General features: G+C 40.0%; 1 protein-coding gene across 2 annotated transcripts in view; it reads left to right on the top strand.

Annotated features, from left to right (window-relative positions):
- The window catches only part of calcrla (calcitonin receptor-like a), a 32391-nt gene that overhangs the window by 4689 nt on the left and 6094 nt on the right, over positions 1 to 21608 (top strand). For both annotated transcript variants that reach the window (XM_046053870.1, XM_046053869.1), the window contains exons 2-7: positions 17350 to 17461; positions 18758 to 18911; positions 19150 to 19260; positions 20432 to 20544; positions 21167 to 21258; positions 21354 to 21480. In XM_046053870.1, coding sequence (XP_045909826.1) covers positions 17384 to 17461; positions 18758 to 18911; positions 19150 to 19260; positions 20432 to 20544; positions 21167 to 21258; positions 21354 to 21480 — 675 coding nt within the window. In that variant the 5' untranslated portion in view covers positions 17350 to 17383. The remainder of the gene's footprint in view (positions 1 to 17349; positions 17462 to 18757; positions 18912 to 19149; positions 19261 to 20431; positions 20545 to 21166; positions 21259 to 21353; positions 21481 to 21608) is intronic.

A 21608-nucleotide genomic window follows, 5' to 3' on the forward strand; every position in this document is an offset into this window, starting at 1 on the left:
GTTTGTCTTACAAAGGTGAACCTCTGCACTGTATAGTGGTCATTCTTTGAATTCTTTCTGCTGGCAAGATATAGAGGAGGACTCCGTAACTAGTGAAGCACCTATTTAAAATTTTTACATTCAAACATTCAAATGCCAAGCCACTATGCAAAAGCTCCCTTTCCAGCCTGCAAACACTGCATGGACCTCTCTTTCACCCTTAATTTTCTGCTGCTATGAGCAACTCTGTCTGCAGCAGACATTTCTGTTGGATCTCCATTTAGCTCATTTACCCCACTGTGTAAATGTGACTATTATTATTGTCAAACTAAGGCTGCCGAAAGCTGTGCCTAAAACTTCTCCCTATTATTGCAGTTAATTGGATTCCAAGGTTAATAAATGTTTCAAATTACTTTGTTCCCTCTTAAAAAGCACAGATTATTATTGTCCATGCTCTTTATACTGGTCATTATCACAACTCATAGCATGACCTGAATACTCTCTGTACTCTCGTTATTTTAGGTAACTAGCCAACATCACATATTTGCACATTCTTAAGCTTGCAACACGTAACGTACTATCATGTTTATTTTGTGCACGCATGCCAATGTAACATTATCTACAGCATACATATCCGCTGTGTCTTCTCCAGAGATGAAGTCAGTACAGGACAGTAACCTGCATTTTATACATTTATAAAGATAAAAAAGAAAGAGAAAATAGAGCTCCTGTTCCTGAATGTGTTTTTGTTTAGTGTATACAAAGGTTATTATTAAGCATTAACAGAAAGCTGGAAAGCCATTACCTTCCCATTTTTTGGTGCTCAAGTTGAGAACTGCCAGTAAAAACATTTTTTGTGTTATATCACATGTACATGGTCAGTCTACACAGGAACCCCTTCAGTCACATTAGTCACACACTTTCTGTGCTGTTCTTTGCTTGTAGGTTAAAGTGCAAGATTGTTTACTTTGTGTCTCCATTCACTTCCCACAATCCCGTCCGCAAGCTATGCAAGGAGAAGGGTCCAGCTGCAGCCTGCAGACAAACGTGACGGAAGTTGAAGCCACCGCGCACAAAACGTGATGACCTTTATCTCGGTCACTCGGTTGAAGCATAGCCGTTAAATAAAAAAAAAGAGCCCTTAAAAAAGAGGTCGACGTAATAATCAGCGTTAATTTTTACTATCCTATAACTATATATTATTAATATAGTATGTTAATACTATAATTGCAAATTATAATAATCTGCAAATATTTTTTGTTGCATATTTTATTTGTTCCAAAGTGATTTTAAGTTTCACGAACCAAGAATACTGTGTAACGTTACATCACGAGCCAGATATATCTTGATTTATGTTAAAACTTTACAACATTACTGAGAATTTAATGATAGAATAACATCGTTACGAACATTAATAGTATCGTTCTGCTGTTGCTGGACACGTCCGCTGTGTTGGCCACTGTCTGTGTGCCTGGGGGAGCTAACTGGAGTTAGCTGGCTAACTATTCCTGACAGCCCCCCCTATGTATATTACTCTTACCCTAACCATCACAGGGTGTGTGCCTAAAGTTATTGATTGTATGCATGTTGACCGGTTAACCCTACAGCGGCCTTACGGGCGGCGTGTTAGCAGAGTGGGTTAACCTCCATTGTGTTGCTGTAAAGCCTCCGGTAACGTTACTGCAGCTATATAACATTGACACCCGTCGGCACCATGGTCGGCACTTGCGGAGCTTCTCAACTCCGAAAACGTTTGAACACATTTTTCGATTTGCACTAAATTTTCGTAAAACTGCTGATATTCGAAATTTACACAATTGATTTCTCGCCTAAAAACTCCTCAGAAGTGTATTTAAAGTTCTGTTGTTGGTCTCTAAAGAATAAAACAGTTTGCATTAGGATCTATACTGTACGTGAGCCGAGATAAATGTCATCACGTTTTGAGCGCGATGTCTTCTGGGACAAACCATATTTGGAAGTTCAACTTCTGCAGCTGGATATACTTGTATGGAAGGGCTACGCACGTACTAATAGGAGTTACAACAGTAACTGCTTTTTTTCATCTTACAATCAGCCTTTTCTATTGGCTATAAAGAATCCTGCTGCTGTGAGTGGTGGCATTGGTGGTTCCATTTTCCCAGTACTCTTTTTTCATAGTAGCTCACTCATGCAAGCAGTTAAATGTTTTTGTAACACAAATGCAAGGCATACTGAGTAACTTAAGCCTGTTAGTAAGGACATGAACAGCTACCTTGGAGGTCAAGTCTATGGCCCACAGAAAGCACATGGAGGATATTCCTTGGCTTCCTTGGGGCCGTCTTCAGTTCCAGGGTTATTTTTGTTGCGGCAATAACAGTAGGGAACCACTTTCACCAGTCTTGGAAGACCCACTGTTTCTGTTGTCTGGACTCCAGTGTTCTTAAAGAGATGTAATCAGAATGTTTGAAAATCTCTACCTTAACATATTTGTAATGAACATTTTTGTCATTGCTTGAGTTGACAAACCACAGCACTCTAACTTTTTTCCTGCTCATATATGTTGTTTTTTTGTGGCTGTGGTCGATGTCTGTAGCAAAGTTTGTCACATATGTCTTGGAAATTTGAGAATTCCTTTTGCTAACACAGAATGTGTTTGCACAGCTTTGAAATGTTTGGATGGATAGAATGACACTGAACATAGGGAGGATTAGTGAATGGTGCTTGACTAGCTTGCAGAGAGATCCCAAAGGGCATCTTTCCGGGCTTATATTGTTTCCACGAGCAGAAGAAAAACAGCTGTTAATTGAGCTGAAGCGCTGTTGATGAAATCCACTGATACGTAGAACCATTTCCATCTCCCCAAATGAAATCTGAAAGAACATGTAAACACCCATTTAAACTCTCAGGGCAATTCATGGCCTGAAAATCCCCGTCCGACCGTATGCCAGTTTAATGACTACTAATTGCTGCAACAAATACTGCCATGAAACTAAAATCTGAGAAGAGCAACAGCCAGTTAGGATGCAGAAATATCTCAGAAAGGAACAAATAACCTGCTGAGAAGGCTTAAGCTATTGTGTTAACCACAGCACTTAATGCATTTGACAAGGGAAATCAAGTGACCTGTGAAAATGTGGCTTCATGTAGTGGAAAGAATTGGTGGAATTAGCCACACTTTCCCACCAGACTGTACTGTATGCTTCAGGTTAAGCAGTGAGCACATGCTCAGTAGGTTAGGCTATTTTAATCACATCCTAGCAGCACTATAGTTACGCTGCATCAAAACATTTACATTAACACCAAAGAGAATTGCTAGCCGCTATGCAGGTGCAATGTATGACGGAGCCTGGTTTATTTTTAACCAGTGTATTTTTATCAAGGTATTTGTGCTATTTTTTCCTTTGCGTAGACTAGAGGCCTCTGGAATGGGATCATAAACTTTCTATGGTAAGACCTCAACTAGTCTTAAACCTTCTAAATGACTACAGTGTTTGTGATGTTTTATTTTCTTTGGTCATGTTTAAATAATGGTCGTATGGTACTGAAACTGATTTGAGATGAAGAGGGGAAATGTTATCTTTTAAGCAACTAGTGACATGCCTGTTGTGATACAACTGCATGCTCATCAGTGTTTGGTATCTTCTTTAAGAAAAATGCATTCTTACCAGCAGTTAGATGAGAAGATTAATAGCACTTTCATGTTTGTATGGTAAATATGCAGGCTGCCTATAGCCAGGAGACAGTTAGCTTAGCATAGCCTTGCTCTGTCCAAAGGTACATGAAAAAAGATCTGCCTACCAGCAACTCTAAAACTCACCAATTAACTTGTTACATCTCATTTGTTTAATCCGTATAAAAGCTAAAGAGTAAAAACATGAAGCTGTGGCTTTATGGAGCATTATGTGCTGGACTATAGGAAATTGTCATTTTTGCACTTTGGTTTCGTATGGATTTAACAATTAGATATAATGTGTTTATTAGTGAGCTTTAGAGGTGCTGGTCGGCAGATTTTGTTACCTTTGGTACCACAGTGAAAAAGTACTCCCATTACAAGGAAAGGTAGCCCGCGACAAAAAGGAGGTGAGACACAACAGGTTTGCAAGCCAATGGTATGATTTATTATAAAAGTAAAAGAAGAATCAAATGATCACCAATAATATGTGGTGTGGCAAAGTATGACTATCAGTTGTGTCAGCAGTGAATGGATGAGTAAGAGGTGTATGTGTGTGTTGTCAGTAGTGACGTGTCCATCCGTATCGAGGCTTCGAAGTGTGTCGAGTAATGATTTTATCTACAGCTCATTTTAAATGACTAAAAAAGTTTTGAAATGTTTGGAAGGGTTACGCACGTACTAACTTATGTCAGAATTGCTATGAAATAACTTCTAAAATTGTTACGAAACAGAGGAAAAGAAAGTGTTGACATTTTGTGGCGTTGGTAAGAATTAAACTCTTACCCCATATTACCCTAATAATAATTTTCTAAAGCAGGTAAAATCCTCTCCAAAAATGAAACCGCCTGAAGCCCAGCACCGTGGAAGGGTTATTTTTAAAAAACAAGATGAATAAAATGTTGTCTCTATTATCTAAAATCACAAACCAAGTTATCATAACCCTCTCCCTTGTTTCCACTTTCGTTCTGACTCATCATTGTATCATAAAGACAGACGACATGTATTGGCATCACAAACATCATTCATTAATTTATTCAGTTCAAAGCTTCACACACCAAAGCCGTGTTCCCGCTATAATCACTGTGCCTGTTTTACATTTATTGTCCACTTGAAGGCGCAGTAGAGCAAATGAAGCACCGTGAAGCTTCGGCCCATGAGTGAACCAATTGGATGGAAAGCTTCAATGCTTCATGAAGCTTCATCTCGCCATCACTAGTTGTCAGGATTAACCAAAGAAGAAACACGAGACAAACCCGGTAGGACGTCGGCCTAGGAGGAGAGAGACAAAAGACTGATCAGTCCTGGCTAAATAAGCTCTGAAGGTAGAGCTGAACAGGTGATTGCCCAGCCCAATCAGCCTCCTGCAGGAGAAGGAAGCAGGAAGGGGGAGGGGTCCTTACAGTACTTACTTAAATACAGAAGTATCATCAGCAAAATGTATCAAAAGTAAAAGTGTGTGCTTTGCAGAAAATTGGCCCTTAATACTGATGTATTTAAAATAAATCTGTGGGGTCATGAGATGGTAATGTGGTAGGAGGAGTACCTGCGTTTTCACTGATTCGTCAGACTTTTCTCTAGTATTGTTTTTTTTTCTTTAATAATGCAGAGTTTTTCCTCTTTGGGCCTAAGTTATTGTAACAAAACCATCTGAGAAGTTGAAAGGGGAAATGTCTTTCTGGTGGAACTGCTAACAACTCTCAAATGTACTTGCTAACATTATACCACTTGAGCTAGGCTAGCTGTTTCCAGTCTTTTGCTTAAGCTAAGCTAACTGGATGTTGGTTCCAGCTTCATTTTTATTTTAGAGCGAGAGATGTGTTAATCCTCTCATTTAAGTCTTGGCTAGAAAGTGAATAATCAGACTGTTCATTTAAGATAATTTCTTGCTTGATTGAAAGCTGGAAGGTGATTGAAAATGAAAGATGACAAAGAAGGAATGAGTCCATAATAAATAAAGCTAAAATAAAACTTTACAGGGGCTCCTTTTGATTAGCATTAGGAATCGTGATGCGACACTACTCGCAGCAGGTGTTAATTAAATTCTGTGCTCAGTTTTGAAGGCATAGTTTTGTGATAATAACAGTGCATGTTTGTCCATCAGTGAGCTGTGACTGGTGCCTATGGTCCCTCTTTGATAGTGTTGCTGTGCATGGCAGGTTTTCAGACTGGTCCCCACAGTGTGAAATAGCGCTGGATGTTTTTATGACTCATGTACCTACTGTAGAGTTCAGGCACTAACATTTTGGCATCACTCTGACTGTGTTAGCTGCTTCATGTGATGTTTTCAAAACTTGCATTAAACTGTCAGACCTTTTTTTGAGCTGACACATACTTGACTCTCAGCACAGTATGACTCACCTGTGTTACAGTCATTTTTATGGATGCTTCAAAGTGCAGTTTCATTTTATTTTTACTCAGGTTGTACACACTGTATGTGGTAAAAAGGATGAGAAACCACATCTTGTAGGACATACATGACCATCACAAGTCCTCTCTGATGGGTTTTCAGCTGTTTAGAAATTATTTACAAATTCAAACCACTTTTTTCTGTTGATATAATTGCTTCCAAATATGGCAGGAAGTCTTCATGGACTAAGATCTCACTGTAAAATGTTGCCAATATACTTTACAATGTACAAGGTAGATTTATTTGTCACATTACAACAGGTTGTAAAGTGAAATTAAGTTTGTAACTCCCTTCTGCAACGTAGCAGACAATATACAGTAATAGACTATATTCAATGGAGCAGTGCTGAGAATGAATTTGAGTTTAAAAGTCTGATAGCTTGGGGAAAAAGCTGCTCTGCAGTCTGGTGGTGCGGCAGCATAAACTCCTGTATCTCTTCCCAGAAGCCACAGGGTGACAAGCAGTGGCTGGAATGGGGTGGGTACTGTTCTTTAGTATCCTTAAACTTGTTATTTGTCATGTGACAGGTGTTGCTGGGCATGATAACCCACAGATAATTATGAACAAACTCTGCAGTTTCTGCAGCAGATAAACCCACTGTATGCTACCTGCACAGCACCAAACAGACACATTTAGCAATTAGCTGGTGAATGTAGTGGAGATTTTAGCAGCTAAAGAGCTTGAAACCTTTCTGAGGCAAAAACATGACACCAAATGAATGCCAATGTTGCACTGGTCTGCTGGATGTGGAAATTGGTAGTTGTTTGCTAACACGTGAACCCCAACATCCCCTTAAGGTGATAATATGTCAACTGCACGTATGATTATGGTTAGAGAAAGACTGGGCAGTGGAAAAAAATAAAAAGCTCACATTAATAAATCTGACATCTGACACAATACACGTCCATCCACCAATTCACACTCCACAATTTTATCTGCCTTGCTTTAAAAAGGGCACACTATATTCTGCACTAGCACTGAACACTGGCATTGGAAGAAGATTGTGTGTGACAGAATCATTCAATATTCAGCATTCCTTGGGAAACTGGGCTGCATCCTCTGTCCTTTAACCATAACGCCTCAAGGGTGAATGGTTGTATATCTAATATCTGACATCATCAAAAAAACATTTAGTGCCAGTATGAGCCTTTCTCTTTGCCTCCTTAGCTACATTAGTATAAGGTTGCAGTATTTTCCCAATTTCAGCACCATAGTTTTAAGTAGAACCATGTGGTGGCCCTGAGAACGCTGGCATGCTGGCAACAAGGGGCGTCAATGCAATGACATGAACACTTCGGCATCTGGCTTGGTGTCTGCACTTGTTGTGACCACTGCACCACAAGCTCCCTCTTGCCATGTTAATGCAAAGAGTGTTACGTGCATCAGTTGGAGCGGGGGGACTGAAAGTTGAGGAGGTCTTTTCATGCAACAAATGACTCCTCCCTCACATCTGTGTGGGATTGTTATTGTTTTCCCTGACATCTGGTGGTGCCCTTGACAACTTGGAGGGTTGCATGAGGTCTGCTCTCATGTCCTGTCCTAAAATTGAGACTTTATTTTTTCAGTCATATGGGAAAGATGAGAGGGACCGTGTAGCTCTTTAACACTTCTCCTCCTGTTTCTTAAATTCACATGCCCAGCGTGTCTTGCAGACAGCAATAGGTTTTTCTTTGAAATATCTGTTTCCCTCTTCAATCCACTCTGTCCAATTCTCAGCTCTCTTTGGACCTCATTCATCAACTGTTCTTAAGAAATAATTGCTTCTGAAAACTTAACACAGTTTTCTTTTGGGCATTTTTGCCTTTATTTTGCCAGACAGGACAGTGGATAGCAGTACAGGGGGAAAGATAGGGGGCGACGCACAGCAAAGGGCCGCAGGCTGGACTCAGCCTTGTACGTGGGATGGGTGCTCAACCAGGTGAGCTAACCACGCTGCACTTATGCAGTTTACATGACGATTCTGGCATTCACCAATGTTCTTATTTTGGATTTGTTCTTTGGTAAGAACAGAATCTACACACACTCAAGCACACACTTAAGCACAATTGAGAACTGACAAGTTTATGCAAAATAAGGAGTTATTCCGTTTTCTTCCGTTCTAATTTAAAATAAAATATTTCTCTCATTTATAATGTTTTAAGTACTTACTTTTACTATTTTACACAGAATTACAAATTAATCATCATTTGTTAATACAGGCTTTATACATTATTTATTTTAAGTCTAGTCCTCTTTGCTCCCAGTGGAGATTAAGCACACCTTACAGTAAATCTCAAGAAATTAATGAGTCACTGGAATAGTTTTCAGTTTCTGTGTCTGGGAGATGGGGGTCAGGGTTGAAGCTATCTGTGTAAGTGCTTGGGCCATTCTCATGAGTAATTTCATTCCATGCATCTGTTTTGTCTGCTGCTTTATATCCACTGCTGACGCATCTATATGATGGCTTAGTTGTTGCTTACCTCTTGCAGCAGTACCTCCACTTCTGAACTACTGAAGTTTTTCTTCCTTCCTTCCAACTTCGTTGCGGCCTTTCCTCATTTGTGTTTCTGTGTGTGCACGCAGCCGTGTCATCTCATGTCTTTTTATGGGGATTAACGGGCCGTTTTACCTTATGCTAATAAATAACAACAGGCACGCTCTTTTAATTCACAAAGACATCATTCTAAGAACACAGCTGCGAACAATTATGCAGTTTAAGAACACATCATGAATCAGATGTAAACTTTTCTTAAGAACAAATTTAAGAAAAAACTGAAGCTGGAAACAAACCCATTCCTTTCTCCTTGTCCACTTCAAGACGTGCATGTCAGAATCACTCACTTTTTGTTCTTGTCAAATAAAAGAGATGGAGAGAGAGACTTTTATCAGAGAATAGGTAGGTATAAATGCAAGGAAATACAGGAAAAAAATCATTAGAAGCCAAGCGTTACAAGGCACTATAAAGTTAACATTCTGCAGGCGCTGACATAATCCAAGCGAGGCTATGAATAGTTTTCTGTTATCTGCATTGTTGTGACTTTTAACGCAAACATATGTATGCGCAGTCAGTTCAGCTGGATGCAGGGTATTGTCTTGCTTATTAGGTAACATAGCTGTGAAAGACACAGACCTGAGACACATGTTGCACGTGCTGCATGTAAAGCGAAACTGGGCTTGTGAGCGTCATGATACAGAGTATGGTGAGAAAGACTGGTTCAGTGTCAGTCTGGTCACATTTGATCCTATGTAAGGTACAAGACACAGATCTCAACAGATGATTAATTGAAATATGGTGACATATAAAATAAATAAAATAAAATCAAACAATATATGCTACAGTTATTTATTTACATATGTATACACTAAGATTTTAATTTGCAGCAACAAGATAATATAATAATATCTATTTATAGAGAGCTTTCAAATCAAAGTTCTTTACAGAAAAAAAGTGCTTTCAAGTACAAAAAGTACAATAAAAATGAAACACTCATGAAACATAACTTATACAGAGATATCAGAAATAAGAAGCAGTGAATAAGTAGGTCTTGAGCTTTGATTTAAAAATCACAATCGAACATGCCAGTCTAATATCTGCTGGAAGACTGTTCCGTAATGTTGGAGCGCGAAACGAAAAAGGCTCACTCACCCTCGAGAGCGCAGCAATCATGTAGGGACGTAAGGATTCACAAAATTCACAAAAGATATATTAATGCACAGCCATTCACTATTTTGTCCATTAGCAGCAGAACCTTAAAATCTCTAACCTGAACAGGAAGCCAATGCAGCGAGACCAGCACAGGAGTTACATGCGTGTATTTAAGTGATCCCGTCAGAATACGAGTTGCTGCATTCTAGACCATCTGCAGACCTTGCAAACTTTTCTTATCTTACTTTGACTGTGTTTGAGCACCGAGCATCATTGATGTAAAACACAGAGTTTGCCTCCTCTCATCTTGCCGGAGTCTTGCGCTCTGTTGACTCACGTAACACGTACCGCCCGCCAAGTGCTTGATCCAGGTGTCTGTAAAGATGTGGGCACAACAGTCTCTGATTTCTGTTGTTTGGCCAACCTGAGTCCTTTTTTGTCCAGATCAGACCTTTAGTAACAGTCTTAAGCCCAAACTGGGCCAACGTGGCTCCTATCTCGGCTCTCTTTCTTCTCCTGTGGGCTATCACCGTACCCGTTGTGCCTGATCCAGTTGTTCGGGCTGGGTGGAAGGTCCGCTGCTCTTGAATCGAGAACCCCGGGCCTTCTTTTCCAATGACATGTTTCAGTTATAAAGCCGGGAAAAAACAGATGAAAAACAACGAAGTTTGAAGGACCAGCTGCTGCTTTTACATGCGCTGCCAGGTGCCATTGCATGCTTATCACAGCCTGTGGTTTTCAGAGGTTTACAAGACTTCTGTTTCCAACATTAGGCTGACATTGAAACACTGAAGTCCACATGATGGGATGCAGAACACATATGCAGAGGATGTTGAAATAGCTCAGTGGGAGTATATTACAATGCTGCCAAATGGGTGGTGTACATTCTTACATCAGCTACATTTTATCCAGTTGATCATACATTTTCTTACATACAAATAATTTTTGTCACATCTTTTAGCAGTTTCATGTTCCAAACAAATGCATGTTGTGGTCATGCTTGGCCTTGGTTAGAAGGTATCCTCCATCAGCAACCCATGTTCCAGCTGAACTCGCCAAGATATTATTCCCCTTCCACTCATTCACCAGCTTCAGACCTCAGATACTGGACAGTTTCCCGGCTACTGAACAGCTCAGTGTGAGGGCTGTCACCATTTTTTACTGCCCAACCGATAATGGATTTTTAAGGCTGGTGTTGATATTGATATTTACCGCCTCCTTCTCCCCAGGACTAAGCTCTGCACCATGGGTGATCTGGCTCTCTGTTCTGCTTCTCCTCGGATCTGGAATATCCCCCCCCCCTCACCCCAATCATCTGAGGGCACCTCAGACTACTGAGACTACTGACTACTGAGACTTTTAAAAAAGGGCTTAAAACATTCATTTTTAGCAGTTTTAATTTACCTTGCAAGTCGTTCCACTATGTTCACTTTTTTTAATCTGTCATCTGGTATTTTATGTTTATATTAGGGTATATTAATATTTTCACCTTGCTTTTATGATTTTACCTTGTAGTACTTACAAATAAAATCTTATTATTATTATTTTGGAGTTTAAAAAATGATAGTAATTTTTGTAACATAAACACGTAACCTAAGCAGTCTTGCTACGGAACTCATAGTTTTTGTTTCTTAATTTCATTGTGACTGGGATACATATGTAAAAGGCCATTTTACATTAGAAAATCAATCTCTGGGGACCAACTATGTAATGGTGACACTGTTTCAAAATGACCTGAAACCTAGTTTACACCTAATAAGCAAGATGAGACCCTGCATTCAGCTGAATTGTTTCTGCATACATGTTTGCGTTTAAAATCACAACAATGCAGATAACACCAAACTATTCAAAACCTTGCTTTGATTTTTGTCAGCGCCTGCGAAATGTTAATTTTTAAATGCCTTGTAACGCTTGGCTTCTAATGTTTTTTTACTGTATTTTCTTACATTTATAGTTACCAATATATCTTTTTGCTATTATCTACTTATTACTGGTCTAGCTCTACTGGTTTTGATTGACAAATGGAAAGAAACTGATTTTCTGTGATTCCTTGTTGAAATACAAAATTCTGTTTTTAAGTGCAATAGGCTGTGTCCTCCTGTCGACAGCAATAACATTAATGACAGAAGACTAGCAAACCTTGCCAAACATCAAGAGTGTTGTGAGGAGGCATTATTGATTTTACGCCATAAATGTTTCATCCTAAAAGCCATCTCTACAAGTCATTCCATATTAAATCCCTTTGACAATGACCCATGTGTACAACTGATTTTTAAAAATTATATTCTGATATCTTAATAAAGAAATCAAGATATAATTTCTACTGGAGGTGCAGTCTGCATGATATATAATTATGCAATGATATATTTAAATACTTATATAAAACTAACTGTGGAATATGAACCAAAGGTTCGCTGATTCTCACTGCAGGTCATTTGATCTCACATCCTGAAGGCATAAGTCCGCTATTTCCCGTACTGGGTATTTTCTTGTCTCTTGTTTATACAGCAAGCCCAACACACTTACCCCAGTGATCAGTTTATGTTTGGCTTTCAAACACTGATAACAGAATCAAGCAAACATTGCAGTTTCTTTTTGTCTTCTCACCAGATGCTGCTTGAAGCATCAGAAAGCATATAATATAACTTGAGATTCCCTGGCTTTTGGTGAAAGAGTTAATTTTGCTTAGTATTTGCAATGTTTTAATTGCAAATAAAAAATCTTGCAGTTTCTTGTTAAACTGCTAGATGATAGACCATGCTAATTAAAATGTTCCACCTTAAAAGACAAACTGCTGTATAATCTATTTCTCATAAAAACTGCTTCAAGAATCAGGGTCACTTTGCAATATGCACTAAATGTACAGCAATATGTGTTGGTGGGAAGTAGAACTGGCAACATGAACAACAAAACCAGAGACACAGTGCAAATACTCTGTAGTTACGTCTATTTCCTGCTATAGAATGGGGTATAATGATGTTATAGGCCCTCACCAGCCTAATGGACATCCGAATACCACTGAGCGGAACTTGAAGTATGGGGCGCCGAACATCCTGTGAGGGCAGAAGGATGTTTACAGCACAGCACAACATCTCTGCAGGGACACTGGGAGTTGAGAAGGACAGGCTGAGCTCTGGCAATGGGCGAGAAGACAACAGCTGTTATGCACAGGCTGTTTTCCCAGGTATCTTTCTGCTTGCTGGCGGATGTAATGGGTGATGTCAGCTCTTGTGCAAAGTGTACATGACTAACCACTTCTGTGAAACACTCTGAGGTACTACAGATAATAGTGGACCACCCACAGTTAGCACTGGTTTATGGTTGGATGAAGCCGACCCAAACAGCCAGATAATCAAGTCTTGTGCCTATCTTAGCTTTAAGCTCAAATTAGCAAAGAATATTCATGTAGTAGCTGGGCTACAGCAGCAGAAATCCACACCGAGCGCCACTCCTGTCAGCTAATAACAGGAAACTGAGGCTACAATTCACAGACTCACCAAAAACAGAAGATTGGAAAAACATTGCCTGGTCGGATGAGTCTCGATTTTAGCTGCAACATCCAGATGGTAGGTTCAGGATTTGGCGTAAACAACATGAAAGCATAGATCCATCCTGCCTTGAATCAGCGGTTCAGGCTGGTGGAGGTGGTGTAATGGTGTGGGGGATGTTTCTTGGCACACTTTGAGCCTCTTAGTACCAATTGAGCATCATTTAAACACAACAGCCTACCTGAGTATTGTTGCTGACCATGTCCATCCCTTTATGACCACAGTGTACCCATTTTCTGATGGCTACTTCCAGCAGGATAATGGACCATGTCACAAAGCTCAAATCATCTTAAAGGCAGTTCTGAAGGCAAAAGGGGGTCCAGGTGTACCTAATAAAGTGTATTATAAATTAGCTGCATACTGTATAAGAGTAGGAGACGTGTTTGGTTTGGGGCACTGAATTGAAACTATATTCTCTATGTAATAATGTGTCTATTTTAAACATAGTCTCTCAGAGAACTGAAAAAAGAATAATATGTCTTTGTCTGGAACAAAGGTATTTCAGACGAGCCACAATTATTTGATGGTATTCACTAAACAAAGTTTTATCATTGAAAGCCGGTCTGGAGTTGGTCATGATATAACATGTGGTTTTTTTCTTTCATAAGCAAGGTATTTATGACAGAAGTGAACAAAATGTCATGCTGGAAATTCCCATCGTAACAAATGGATTCCATTTAGATGGGAGGGGTCAGTTGTTTTTATTTCCTCGCTAGCACCTATAAATGTTAAACGACCACTTAAAAAAAGAAGCAATAGCCGAAGAAAATGGGATGAGAAACAAATCACAGCTAGCTAAGCAGCAGAAGCTATCTGGAAATAATTCTGATTCTTTATGATTATAACGTCTGTTCTGTGCTGCCATCTGACAAGATATATCCTCTGTATCGGTCTGCTAATGTATGAAAAACAGCTGTTGCCAAGAAACAGCTGGGGGACTTGGCAAAGCACAGCGCTGTGTGTGTCAGTTGGTGTGTGCGGGTGCATTTTTGTGTGTTTGCATGAATGTGTGAGCAGCTGATCTTTTCCTGGCTGTTTCTAATTTGCACATCACCATAATGTTTTACAATCCCACTTTCAGTAAGCCCAACCCCCCCCCACCTCCTCTCCGCTCCCCAGAGTAATGCAATTTTAACTCTGAGCAGACTTCAAGAGGCACTGTGCCAGTCCCCCTGGCGATAGAGCTACAGGGAGACTTTGACTGGGTCAAACCTCTCAGTGATGTGCTGACTGACGGCCCCCTGCTTTGCCTCCTTTTCCTCTATCAGTGTGTTGTAAGACTGTACTGGGTTTTCGTCTGTGAAAATGGTTTGTTTTGGCCACCAAACAATGGATATTCAAACTGTTAACAAAGTTGAAGCTGTATAAAACTGCATTATTTGCATAGTCTGTAGAATTGCAAGTATATTTAGTTGTATGTACAAACTATTTATATAAACGTTATATGAACATTTACATTTTGGTATTCATTTTGAATGTAAAAAAGCGCCTACCTAGATGATGTAAATACCTGTTTGAAAATCTAATAAGGCTTATTACAAATATTTTGTGGACAGGTTTCCAGGTTTACACACAATCGAGAATAGGGACATGTCAGGGGGATGGAAAAGTAAAAGCAACTTGCTGGAAACCAGTTAAATTACTTTTTAAAAGGTAAATTCATATGTGGCAATTGTCCTCATACTTCTAGAGGGCACAATAGACGCATGTTGGCTCTGACTGGCTGGAATCCTGGGGAGAAATGGCAGCTAATAGCAGTTGCAACATTAACACAGAATACATGATGTTAGCTCTTGCAGTTTGTGAGAAATGACTTGTATCTGTGTCAGTGACCGTCAACAGGCTGAAGGGGTTAAAAGCACAGAACCCGAGTTATGTTACTGTGTTGTTTGTCTAAATACATTAAGAGCAAAGAAGCCTCCTAATTCCGGATATTACTAAGTTAGCATAAATAAAATGGATGTACCGTAAAACCAGATACTGGACATGTGCCAGATGTCATTGGTTGTTGCTATCATTCTGCACTTCTATCAGTTGTCACAAAGTCCCACACCGAAACTCTAAACGCACATCAAACAAATGCTCACATAATTTACTAAATAGTCATAAACACGCAGCGTCAGTTTGGCTTGGCTTATCTTAAAACAGGCATTTCGTCCTCACCAGATTCTGTGCAAAACGACTTTATTGACACGCAGAGCTCTAAGCTGATGGGGGAGGTTTCTTTCTTGGGAGATTGAACATTTTTTCACCCAAAACTTGCACACATTTGATTCATTCAGTTTATGGCACAAAAACAATTTCTCCTGTCTGAGTTCACACAAACTGATAAAAATGATGTTCTTGTAAACGAAAATGACCGGTATCCTCCAGTAGCAGGAAAAAAATGACCAGGTGGTTCAAAAAAGTGTCTTTTTTGGTTGCAATGTACTGCTGTATGGCAGTGTTTGTTTAGCTGTTCCATTCCACCAAAGTGAATAAGACTTGAGAAATTGCATACACAAGGGATGACCTAGTTCCTTTGGGGTATGAAAGACATTATTAAATTTTGCTTCTGAATGAGGTGTAATCCACTCCTGAATACCATGTACCTACCTGCATGTCATCCTGGGTTCAGGTTCTCTCAGGTCTCTCCCATCCCTCCGGTCTCTTTTGGTTACATAGTTTCACACTGAAAGCATTGCTGCCACAAGAACCTAGCCTTGTGATTTGTATCAGGTATTCTAGCAATGCTAACAACCGGTTCTGGTTACCTTATGTGCCAGTATGGAACTCTTGGTATTTATGGCAACAATAACAAATAAAAAAGCAGGAAATACATTTTAAGAGAATTTAAGGGGCACCCAGACAGAAAGCCTCCACTATGGGCTACAAACACAAACCAAAAGGAAAACATGCTTGACTATAAGTGGCACACAGAGTCTCCAGAGTCTGAACACTGAACACACTGAACACACAAAGCACTGGAGCTCTTTGATAGTTGTACACTAGGTGTAACAAGCAGGCTTAAACTGTCTAAAGCTACCAGAGTATTAGTACACCCACCATTTTGCAAAGCAGATTTGTACAACCTGGGGGATATGTTTCCATTTGAATTTTGTCTCATCTGCTATGCAGCAGCAGTGACATGAAATCCCACTGGCCTGCGGCTTTGCTGCAAACGACTTTCTGGGATTCTGCTTTGATGAGAAACCAGCATCTTTAAAAAATGAAATGTGTAAACGTGTAAGACGCTCACTAACCTTTTTGAAACTGTTGTCACACTGGATGATTTGTGACAGAGTGCGAAGGAGATATGGCTCCAAAAACACACAGCAGCACTGAGAGGGGGGGTGGGATTTTAAATCTCAGCTGTGCTTACATGACTTTTGTCAGGGAACTGGAACTTTCTTAGATTGATGGGGTTTTGTTGGACTGATTTTGACTGCTTCTTTTGTCAGCTGGGATTTGTTCTCTGATCACCAAGCCAAAATAGTAGCATCACGCCTATGTAGCCTGTAAAGGGGTAGACACGCCTATGTTACAATAGCTGATTCTGGATCACAACAGGTCAGATCAAGTTAAATCTTTATTGTCGCTGCTCTGGAGCAGCTGCTGATGGTACTTGGGAGATAACATCTCACATTTTGTTGTATTTGAGGATTCTGACTGTTGACTTGTTGATCCAGTCACCATGTTTGACTTTTGTGACTAGAATCTGGACAGTTTTTCAGGACAAGTAAAAACAACTGCCCAAAAGCAGCTAGCACATGGAACAAGGGCCCGACATTTCCATTTAGCATGCGTAGCTCAGGTGAAGGTTACCTCACTCACCGACCAGTCACTAACCAACAGGGACTTGGTTACACGTGTCTCTATCTGCCATTTCATCCAAATTCGTCTTCAAGTAGCAAAATGTTTTTTTTTCCTCATGTATTTCTACCGTGGTACTGTCACATATAATAAGCCGTAAGGTGTCAGCTGTATTAGTCGAGGTTTCAATAATATTGCGGCCTGTTCCCTGGTTAATTGGCTGCGATGGCAAAAACTGTAGCAACATTTCAGTAGATTAAAGTCTCTGAGTGAAACCGTGGGAGAGATAAGGAGTGCTGTGAAGTGGCTCTAATGACGGGGCCTAATTGTTTATTATCCATTCCAGATCTGCGGCTGGTAAGTCATCAAACAGCTTTGACATGGCCAAAAGGAAGATGGATAGCATCGGGCAGAGCGGGATGATGGCACTCATCATACTGCTGTGTAATCTAACAAAGGTAGGACAGCCGGCATGCAGTCAAACAAGCAAAACACACACAAAGTATACTTCATTGAATATGTGTGAAGAAATCAACTTTGTCCATATTTGGTAGAAGAAATTTTATTATATAATTTATGTCAAGTGTGTGTTAGGATCTTCATTTCCAAGAATACTTTTACATGAACTGACATTGTTACTGTAAAACACAGCTGGTAAGTTTCTTTTGATCAGAGGCTGACATATTTATATTGTATAATTTTAGTTTGAGATGCAGCCTGTAGCAGTTTTTGCTTTCATCAGTGAAACTAGATGAGATAAGAGGCTCAAAGTGGGCCAACTAGATTTCTAATGCACGGAGAGAAAAGCCTCTGTAGTAAAAGAGCATGATGTTTGCACATCTTTTCAAATTTCAGAAATAATGTAGTTTATTGTGTATTATGAACCAGCGGTATCAATGACCCGGGCCAACGACCCCACTGAGGTTAAACAGCTGAGTTTCCCTGCCAGTCAGAACTGAAGAAGTCCTTTGGATGAGGGACGAAACGTCTTCCAGTATCTTCAACCAAGTCCAGTTGCCCGTGATTTTAACCTTCGTTGGATAACTATGACCTGGATGACTGAGAATCTTCATAGACACTGTAGTTTATTATTATGCTGTGATTTAATTTGACCTATTAGCACTTACTTTTGCCGGTTTCTGATTTTGAAGGATTATAAAAACAGCTTCAGGTTGGTATCTGCTGTGGATTAAATAAGCTAGACATATCTGTTTGGCAGTATATCAGAGATGTCATATTTTCCATGGAGCATAAATGGATTTAATGGAAGCTTGTGTATGTTAGGCTCCCTTTCCTGGCGTCCTGAGGAGGATATAATGACGGCCTTGCTTTAATACATCCCCACAGTGTCAGAATACACAGCAGGTCCAGACACTTGCTTGCACGCACAGGCTTTTCCTGAAATGAAGCTCAGTTTTTGCTCCAAAAATCTACATTTTGGTCCTTTTTAACTTGTAAATAAATGTTAAAGGAGTCGGATCTGGAATACTCTAATAATATAATCTTCCATCAAAGCTTAATAATTGGTAAGAGTCATGCAGAAGTAAAAAAAAAAAGAGTCATGCAGAATAACATAGAATAGTCTTCAAAATAACATATTATCTGGTGAATATTTAAGTTATTGTCATATGCACAACAGTAAAACAGTCATTGGTAATTGATTGACTGTACTGTGGTGTTCATGCCCAGTGTAACTTATGTGAGACAGGACATCTTTGGACAGATTTATTCACCTCTTCTCTCCTTCCTTGCAGCTTTTTGTGAAGGCAAGCCTGGAGGTCAATGAAACCCAGCAGCATCATCCGACCAACGTCTACCACGACATGGGAGTCACCAGGAACAAGATAGTTACTGCACAGTTTGAGTGCTATCAAAAGATAATGAAGGACAGTACCCACAGCAGAGAAGGTAGCTTGTTATGTTTCATGTTTCTGAACTCTAACAATGTCTAGACTAAATGGCGGCAAGAAGTAACTGGAATACAGTGCTCGTAAAATCCTACGTTTGATTGCATTTGATTGTTGTAATAGCTCTGTGCTAAATAATAAGTACAAATATTGTGTAGTTTCATTGATTGATTATTTTTAACGATTTGGAAAATCTCACTGACACACCATAGCTCCTAACATCTTTCCTGTGATGTCAGAGCCCATGTGTAATCGCACTTGGGATGGCTGGCTGTGTTGGGACGACACCAAGGCAGGTGTTTCCTCAGAGCAGCACTGCCCGGACTACTTCCAGGATTTTGACCCTTCAGGTAAGATCTGTGGCAAAGTGCATTGTTACCCACCACATTCATATCATTCTCCACCAGTATGAGAATCAATTTAAACTGTTCATTTTGTCATCCTAGTTTCAGCATATTACACAGAAATCAGTGAAAGCTGCAGGGGCTTTAGTTCTATAATAGCTATATTGATTTATTTACTTTAAAGGGGTAAAAGATTTAGTACTGCACAAAAGTTGGGAGGCTTTTCAGAGACAGATAAATGAGATGATGGTCAAGATTGGAGCAGCGGACACAGAGAAATGCTGACTTTAAGGGTCAAGCTCCAAAAGTGCTGGATCCTCCCCTTCCCATGATGCAACTTGATAGCATTTTTTCATTGAAGTGTCTTAAACTGACAATGCAAGCTTGTCTGGGCTTCTATTAATTGTGTTTCCATGTGTACAGTGGTGGATATGCCTGAATTATGTGATTATAACAGTAAAGTCATTTTCATTGCATTTTACAAAATCCATAAATACAGGGGAGATCCTAAAAGTATCAGCTGAAATGTAATATTATTGGAGTTTGAAAGGCTAATCTAAAGAGGTGATCTGAAAGTGCCCAGGTCAGTACAGTCACAGATGTGTCTGGGTAGCGAGTTCCAGAGGGAGGGGTCTACGATGGTCACCCCAGGTACGACGCTTGGTCCTCAGTGTTGGGGAGAGGAGGTTTGTGTCGGAGTTGCGGAGGTAGTATGTGGCGTCAAAGCAGGTCTGTGAGGTAGAAAAGGGCCTGGTTATGGAGGGCTTTGTGGGTTATTGCGTTGGGGAACAGGGAGCCAGTGTAGATGCTGCAGTACGGGGGTTAAACAGTATATCACATCCTTCAACAGGATATGCAGATATGTAATTAGATTCAGTCCCGCTAATCACAGCCCTCGCTAGTTTCATGTCTAATGATGTGTTTGTTTGTTTCACGGAGGTTCAGAACCTGATTTCAAAGTTATGGGGCTGCGGGGGATAACTACTGAATCTCTCTTTAAACAGCCTGGTTGTGTGTCAAATGGGGAATTTCTTGTTGACTTTATTTTTTTCCTTTTGGTTTTACATTTTACTTACTGCTTTGCTGCAAATAATAAATATCCTCTGAGATTCTGTCTACTCTACAGGATAAGACTATAGACTATAAAAAAACATGTATGTATCATTCTCACCTGCAGAAATGGTTACAAAGATTTGCACTGACAGCGGCCATTGGTTCCTGCATCCAGAGAGCAACCGGACTTGGACGAACTACACCCGCTGCAATGAACACACCAATGAAGGCAGAGTGGTGGGTCACTTCATGAAATAGCATTCAATGCATACAGAATGTAAAGAACTGAGTCACGGTTAGCACTGACCTTTTAATAAATGTAATGGGGCTAAACAAGTTCAGTTTGTCCTGCAGGTGGCGGGTCATTAAAGCAATGAAACTAAATCAGAATGGTTTATCCTGTGCAGATGCCTCTGGGTGCCTCCAGTTGGATGGTGATCTACTTATTGTGACATGTACAGTGTGTAGGTGGACCTTTTGGCTTAAAGGCGGTGGCAGCAGAAAGGTCAAACATTACAATTTATCATCTGGAGATTAAAGTTAAAGAGCAAATGGAAATCTGGCCGTTGCAGCGTATACTGTACTAACACTGATAAAGTGTTGGTCAGTGGGAAAGCACTTCATGAAAGGTTGAGATGTCACCAGAATCTTAACATTTCATCACGATCCGTGGGACGATGAATATCCAGAACAAAAGCTGGTCTGAGTTACACATTTTCAATTCAGAGTAACTTAACTGTGAAATAGCATGATTTACTGTCTGAGTAAAGGATAACGTTCTCTTCGAGATCGTCTCACAACATGAGCAGTCGTTAGGAGACCCAGATAATCTCATTTGTGTCTCTTTTTTTCCTTCCAGACTGCAATGAATCTTTTCTACTTAGCTCTAATAGGACATGGACTGTCACTGACCTCCCTCTTCATCTCACTCGGAATATTCTTCCATTTCAAGTGAGTCAGCAAACCTCCTTTTACACACAGATATTTCTGGGGTTTTGCATAAATGAATAGCATGTGATGTAAATGTCACTTTTCTCTTCTTGCAGGAGTTTAAGTTGCCAAAGGATCACGCTTCACAAAAACCTCTTCTTCTCTTTCGTTCTGAACTCTGTGATCACCATCATTTGGTTGACAGCAGTGGCAAACAACCAGGAGCTGGTGCAGAGGAATCCAGTGAGTGTTTATGCACTATTTGTGGGGTTTTTTTTTGTTATTATTATAGTAATTATTTTTACATTCATATCATTCTCCACCAGTGTGAGAATAAATTTAAACTGTTCATTTTGTCATCCTAGTTTCAG

This window comes from Micropterus dolomieu, linkage group LG07, assembly GCF_021292245.1.
Source record: "Micropterus dolomieu isolate WLL.071019.BEF.003 ecotype Adirondacks linkage group LG07, ASM2129224v1, whole genome shotgun sequence".
Lineage (NCBI taxonomy): Eukaryota > Metazoa > Chordata > Actinopteri > Centrarchiformes > Centrarchidae > Micropterus > Micropterus dolomieu.